This window comes from Haliotis cracherodii, unplaced genomic scaffold (genome assembly GCF_022045235.1).
Source record: "Haliotis cracherodii isolate W230 unplaced genomic scaffold, xgHalCrac1.p SCAF_9, whole genome shotgun sequence".
NCBI classification, from domain to species: Eukaryota; Metazoa; Mollusca; class Gastropoda; order Lepetellida; family Haliotidae; genus Haliotis; species Haliotis cracherodii.
The window spans coordinates 3,602,992-3,610,593 of NW_027266343.1; the positions used below are offsets into that span (position 1 = coordinate 3,602,992).

Below are 7,602 nucleotides of genomic sequence, written 5' to 3' on the forward strand. Positions count from 1 at the left end.
CATGATCATAGGACTCTGGTGGACCCAAAGGATGATGATCTGCACAGCGAATTGCAGCCCCTTTGACGACAGGGCCACTCATGCCCCCTAATCCATCACATATTGAGTGGTCGGTCGAATATAAATATGAACGTCAAAATATAGTAAAATCATCATTACTTTGCCATGTGTTCCTAGTTCCTTATCTGAATAAAGATATGAAAAATCATAAAGTGAGTGAGTGAGTGTGTGAGTGAGTGAGTGAGCGAGCGTGCATGCGTGGGTATTTCCGTTATATCAGGGCGTGTCTGCTCAATCAGGAGGAAAGCCCAAGGATGCAGGCCTTCGATGTTTACAATTATGGGAACACCCACAAGCAGGGGTGATGATGCTGGCAAACTGAGAATCGTACAATATGAGGAGAAATTGAAATTGAAGAACATGATTCTAAGATTCAGGCTGCAGGATACCTATTTTGCTTGGCTCGTACAACCAGCATAGCTTGCTGGGGACTAGGGATTGGACGAGTCTAAATTTACTACCCGGGCACCCATCACCCAATGACCCGACCCTACCCGGATACCTGCTGTAGATATCTGGAGATAGGTACAAACTGTCCAATTTGGAAAAGTTTGACCGTAGCCCTGTGTGTATTTAGATACACGTGTAAAGCGATATGGTCATGCATAGACTAAAGTTTACTGCATGAAATTGTATCTTAATTCAAATATATAAAAGTCAGAAGGAATGGGTGCATAGTCAGAAAGAAATGGGAACATTAGTGACTTGTAGTGTAACCATAGAGTTTTAGATATTTTGTCATTGAACAATATACTGTAAATCGTGAAACTAATGCGTCTCCAAAAGAATGCGACCACTGGCCCATAGTCAATAATGCAACTCAATATGAATGCGACACCCACCTCCTCTCAAGCATCAGTGGATTTATGTATAAAGAAAATGTCCTCTGTCAGGTTTACAGAAGAATCCACACCGTAATCCATCCTTACATTAATCCAATCACACACCAAACAGCACCGCTTATTAGCGCTGAGTAAAGTACTTCCGCTAAAACAATACATGCGCGCTGGATCGTGTCGTCTTTTGATGCAGTCGCAAAGAACAAAGACACCGTGTTGCGTGGCTGGCGTCTGTAGGGACTTGCAGGTGCGATCAGTGATGACATAAGTGAGTAGAACGCTTGTCTTGACCCCAGCAGTGACAATTCACAGGATGTAATTAGTGTTTGAATGACAATGTTTATATACTTACTTCAAGTGCTGCTAAAGAAATCAGTGTTGTGGAATACATAGTTGTATGTTTTCAGCATATGTCTAAGTTGGTATTTCTCCTATCCAAAATGTCTTATTGTTGTTATAAATGCGATGTTTAATAATGCGAACAAAGACCACTCGCATTTTTCGCATTTACTTCACACTCGCGTTAATTTCAAGATTTACAGTATCACATGACTAACCACGGGTCCTGGTAGTCCTGTGGGTACCCGGGTCCTACTCAGGACCCACTCGACCCGAGTACCCGAGTTACCTGTCCCAGCCCTAGTGGGGACCAACCCAGAATCAGTAGGACAGACAACATCAGTAATGACTCACTTGCATCTGTCCACGACCTCCTTGGCATCGTCGAGCTGCCTCCCAGACACGAACAGGTTCAGGGGGTTGGTGGTGATGAAGAAGTGTTTGGCCCTGCCACTGTATGAGCCCTGGTCATAACGAGGCTCGTCCAGGTTGATTCTCCTCTTGACGACTTCCATGTTGAAATTAACCCTGGAACAGCAAAGTATACAGTCAATTGTACCCGGAAATAGGAGTGAGTGAGTATGGTTTTACGCCACTTTTAACAATATTTCAGCATTATCACAGCAATATCACAGCGGGGGACACCAGAAATGGGCTTCACACATTGTACCTATGTCGATAATCAAACTTGGGTCTTCGGCGAGACGAGCGAACGCTTTAACCACTAGGCTACCCGACCACCCCATGGAAATAGGACTTGAGCACCCATGTCTTAAAACCTGACCCAGCTTCCAATGGTAATATGCTAGACAATCAAAATAATGTCTTCTTTTCTAAGCATCATCTAAGTCAAAATTCTAAGTCAAAAGTCTTCTATGTCTGCAACATGGGTGTTCGTGAAGTGAAGATGGGAGTTACCTCCCCTGGTTGGTATTTCAGTAGCCTTGTTTAATGGGTGTACTGAATGATAAGTTCATGGATGTATAGTAATTAAATCCTTATATAAAATGCTAATAGGCAAGTCTAGGGAAGTGGACAGTACACTAAGGATGACAGTTTTTCATATGGACAACTTGCCCTTATTATTTCTATAATCTAGATATTATGACAAACTAATGATTATTGACTTAGAGATTTGTGCAAGTCTAGGATTTGAGTCCAAGCACCTTATTTGCCGTACTAAGGGCCCTGTTCCAACAAACGCCCCCTACTAAGACCAGAATTTACACAACAGTCCATATTACTTGTGTATATTACAGGCTTGGTACAGTACACACAAGCGTAGAAGGACTACATAATTGCCTTGTATCTATTATCAAAAAGGTTTTAGTTTAATCGAAGTTGGAAGCAAGTTTGTTCCCTACTGCTCGATTTCTGACAACTTTCACTTGTTTATGGTTTAAGTAAACACCCCATGTATGTCAATTTTCTATGCACTATGCAGGGCTGCTTATTACTGCGACTACAGTAATCATGACTGCTTGAACATGGAATACCCTAATGCATGGGAAGCTGTAGAACGAAGTACTGTAAGAAACTGAACATTTGATATTCTGTGGGGGAGGGGTGTCCTTGGATTTTATTTGAAAAATATAAATCGTCTCTGATTTATTTTTAAAAAAAAGAAGAGATTTTTGCTTTAAATGTTAGAAAGAAAAAAAATGTCTGCCACTAAAAAGTTACATTGTTTCAGGGTGTTTTTTTTGTAAAAAAAGGGTAGCCAATAGTTTTAATTAAAACAATATCTGGTCTTGCATCTGTAGCTGAAAACATATCTTATCTCCATAAAAAATCCCGGGCCTCCCTCTGAATAGGAAATTGTCGGTCCCTTAACCTGGAAAGTTATTTGCTATGACTGGTGAACAACAGCTGTAGCTGCGTCTGGAAAGTTTTGTGTTATGACATTATTGGGACTGGCTAACAATAGATGTACATGTTGCTGTGTCTGGAAAGTTTTGTGCAATGACATTATTGGGACTGGCTAACAACAGCTGTAGCTGCGTCTGGAAAGTTTTGTGCTATGAAATTATTGGGACTGGCTAACAACAGCTGTAGCTGCGTCTAGAAAGTTATGTGCTATGAAATTATTGGGACTGGCTAACAACAGCTGTAGCTGCGTCTAGAAAGTTATGTGCTATGACATTACCAGTATTGGGACTGGCTAACAACAGCTGTAGCTGCGTCTGCGAACCTTGTTGATGAGATTACCAACAGTTCAACGCTTCTTTTGTGCATGTTTTTTTTGGTTATAAGTGGGCAGGGTTGTGATGAAATGGTAACTCTATGTAGTCAGTGATCTCAACTTTAGAAACATGTCGTTGTATTTGACAAAGAAGGTTGGAGTAGCGTGTGTATCTAACAGTATACATGGTTTAGGCTGGCTGACATGTCTGGACTGCTCAGTGGTACTCTACTGACTCTGGAGTGTAAATGTGTGGACACAGTGTGTGAGGGATTATTCAAACAATCATGTACTGGCTGGTTTGACGACATGTGGAAGTGAATTAAATAAATATGCATTATTATATTACTTGTTCGTTGTTGGTCTGCAAAACTAACTGCGTCATGAAGTTATTGGGGCGTGAGTCACTTGCAGTTTTCACAGTTCTTCCTGCTTACAAAAGATTTACATGATTCAGTTTAAACCAGTTACCTGTTCAACCTGCATGACTTTCCCACTTCGCCAGTCGGCTGAATGTTGTTTTAGTCATGGACTAGTGGTTGGCTTACCAAAGTCTGTTTCAACTAAACACCACTCACTCACTCAGCCAGTAAGTCATATTTTAATTATTACTGAACTGAATTAAATCAATTTGATATCAAAGACAGACCAATTCCTAACCCCAATGATATATAATGGTATCACTGACAACACTGATCATTAGCAGTCAGGGTGGCCTCTTTGGGATGTGGATTTTCGTTTCCCACTGCGGGACCCGGTTTTTCGCGTGCGTGGGCAAAGTCACTGAAGTGCGTGTAAAAGGACTTTGAATATCCTGTGTATTGGTGTCACTTCACCGTTAGTGCTTGGTTGATTCCCGGTTTTCATTACCACCAGGAGGCTCGTTTAGCTGTCCGCCGCCTATGCGTTTAGCGGCTGAATGTGGATACATGGGAAGACGTGTGTGTACTTGAATGCGTGTGATTTAAAATTGATGTGTTGCACTATCAGGATTGTTTGAAAATTATTACGTGAACTTAAAAGGGTTTAGTGGTTTATCTATTCATCATAGCACACAATGAATGGTCTACGATTCAATATAAGATTCAGCAGATGTTGAGAGTTCACATAATGTGTGTGGGCATTTCCTATATCAGTCACCCGTATTACCTGATTAGAAAATGGCAAACTCACAGGTTAACTAAGACCCACTCCAATACTCGTGGTGGTAGGCATGTGATGTATTCTGGCTTGAAGGAAAGAGTTAAGACTACGAAAGGTTCCAGAGCTCACTGGAAGTGTTGCCCAGCAACAGTAAACACAGTCAATGACATTATTAGTACATGTAGTTCTAGAAATGATTATAAACATCTTGGAGATTGTTCCAAGTTATCTGGTGAAGAGTTCCTTGCCAACCTAGGACGACAACCCGAAATGATACTAGACCATCCTTTTGGTGCACCAGTGAAAAATATGTCTGTAAACATGGTATATGCTATGCAGATTTGAATAATAAATGAATTTTGTGATATACCGGGGGGAACATATTGATTACCAGGCTATAGTATTTGTGAATAATATATGAATACCAGTTGATATGAGAGTCAGTGTTTAATAAAATATAAAATAATTGCACAAATTCATAATAAAATTTAAATACATCACTAGAATTATGGGATGTGAATAAAAACCAATCACATGGATACTTACTATTACTTTTTATTTTTGGCTGGCTATAGACAGTAGGCTATAGACCGAAACTGACTATAACCTAATATCAGTGAGTGTGAGTGTGTTAATGCTTTACGTCACATCGGCAATATTTTAGCCATATCGTGACGATAACCTAATATCATGGCTGATAGTCCAGTCAATATAGTGTCAAATCCTACCAAACCCACTACAAATTGCAACAGAAATGATTTCTCCTGTTTCATGAACAGAAGGCATCCTCTTACAACATAGTAAAAATCTAGGAAAATCTAAATTGGGGAAAATTGTTTAGTTTGGTAATGATCTTAAGGGGGGAAATCAATATGAAATACAAAAAAACCCAAAAACATTTAATGTTTCATTTTTCGTTTAACCATATCATGTTAGAAGTTATGAGTGCTTTCTATATCTGAACAATAGCGACTGGCAAACTGGGAAACCCCTATACAATTAATATCATTATCAATATCTTAATATCAAAGAACATTATGTTTATGAGCATGATGAGAGTGAAATAAAAAAATATATTATTATTGTTATTTGGAAAAATAAATTATCAGTATTATCATAAACATCCTGTTTATCATCATGAGTGAGTGAGTATTGTTTAACACCACAAAATCCTCATCATAGGGGACATCAGGAATTGTATACATATAGGGGCCCTAGATCTTCAGTGAGATGCATGGCGCTTCCCTCCCTCCACCCATCTGCACAAGGACGTGCAATAAATACTTTTATAACTACCGTATTCGACGTAATAAGCGCCCAGGGCGCTCTCAAACTTAGAAATAGTGGGCTCTTATTAGAATATTATTTTGGTGAAAAAAACAGAGTTTAAAGATAAATTTCGTGGTTTATACCGACAGCCTGAAATGTTTATGTACAACAGATATATGTTTCCAGAATTTAATTGCCAATAATATAGGGTGCATATAACACACGAGTGCGTATTATACGTGAACAGGGGAAGGAAGCGGTGTGTATTATATGCAAATAGGGGTCAGAAGGGGTGCTAACTGGGATTGTTCACTAGCCAATATATCAGCAAATCTCGCCGTGGGCGCATATTACGTCGAAAACGGTAAATGTAATTTCCACCTACCAAAGTTAATGAATAAGAACACATTTGTTTAAATGTTGTTTCAATAAATGTAGCTGGTAGCCATTATGGAACTTCTATTTTCGAGTAATTTTTTTATGTTGTTGTTTATGAATTACTTTGATATTCAATTTCGTACTTCACTCATATTAAACCAAACAAATGCATGAAGTGTCATTTTATCGGCTTGTTAGCTTTATCCCACTATTTTTCAAATGGCCACCTGTCATGTTAGATTGTTTATTAGATTGGTTGGTTGGTTTGCAGTTTATGCCGCACTCAGCAATATTCCAGCTAAATGACGGCGGTCTGTAAATAATCAAACCTGGAGTAGACAATCCAGTGATTGACATCATGAACATCGATCCATGCAATTGGGATCGATGACATGCTTCAACCAAGTCAGCAAGCCTGACCACCTGATCCTGTTAGTCGCCAAGCATAGTCGCCCTTTTCAGCAAGCATGGGTTGCTGAAGACCTATTCTACCCCGGATCTTCACGGGACCCACTTTATTAGAAGGCTCAAACAAAACTAGTTGACAGTTATCTAGTATAAGCAAGTGTACCAGTAATTCTCAACATCACACAGTCCCTGTGTGTTTGTCAATGACAAATACACGAGTTCATAACACATACTTTTATTGGGATGCATTCATCTTGTTCATAGTCCACATACTCAATTATTATATCTTACTGTTCATAATGACATTACAAATAGGGGAGACTGTTCAGGGATTGTATTTTAATGGTCTACTTCGGCATTTCTTTCAGATGGTCATATAGTGTTACACTACAAATCAATGCTGTTTTGTATTGCAAGGGGTCTGACCAGGTGTGGAATACTGTCCCGATAGATGATTGATATCAAGGGTAATAAACAACAAACCGAAAAGAAGTGTGTGTATAAAAATACAAGATTTGCCCTTGAATGGTAGGTTACAACCTGTTTCGGAGCCAGAGGTGTCACCTTTTTATTTACAATCTTGTCAATATATAGGTCACTCACAATAATCCGCGTATCGCTTTCCAGTTCGGCGATCACGTACTCTAAAACACTAAATGAACGTTCATAAGCATTTTAGTAACAACACATTCGTTTAAAATAACGTATGAATAGGTCAGATCTGTGTAAAATATTTAAACATTACGAACCAGTTGACATTGTTTTAGGCGCATCGCTGGGCACTGTTTAGCCTACTATGCCACCATTGCAATGTCGCGCCTCGGATTAAAATGATACATTTCAGAACTTGTCAGTTAATACATGGGAAATTTACCTGTTTAAAGAGTAACGATGCTGCTTCAAAATAGTCACTGTTTTCTCGTTACATGGACTGTGTCATACACTTCTCTGGTCGGATTAATCAATTTCAGACCAACATGTTGA

At 39.3% G+C, this 7,602-nt stretch overlaps 1 protein-coding gene across 2 annotated transcripts in view; it reads right to left on the reverse strand.

Moving 5' to 3' along the window:
- LOC139453417 (sideroflexin-1-like) overlaps window positions 1-7,602 on the reverse strand; it is a 45,385-nt gene extending 37,783 nt beyond the window's left edge. For both annotated transcript variants that reach the window (XR_011652416.1, XM_071235112.1), the window contains exons 1-2: window positions 7,493-7,602; window positions 1,593-1,766 (exon numbers count right to left, since the gene is read on the reverse strand). Coding sequence is in view for 1 of the 2 variants with exons in the window: in XM_071235112.1 (XP_071091213.1) it covers window positions 1,593-1,753 (161 nt within the window). In the remaining variant the exon portion in view is untranslated. The remainder of the gene's footprint in view (window positions 1-1,592; window positions 1,767-7,492) is intronic.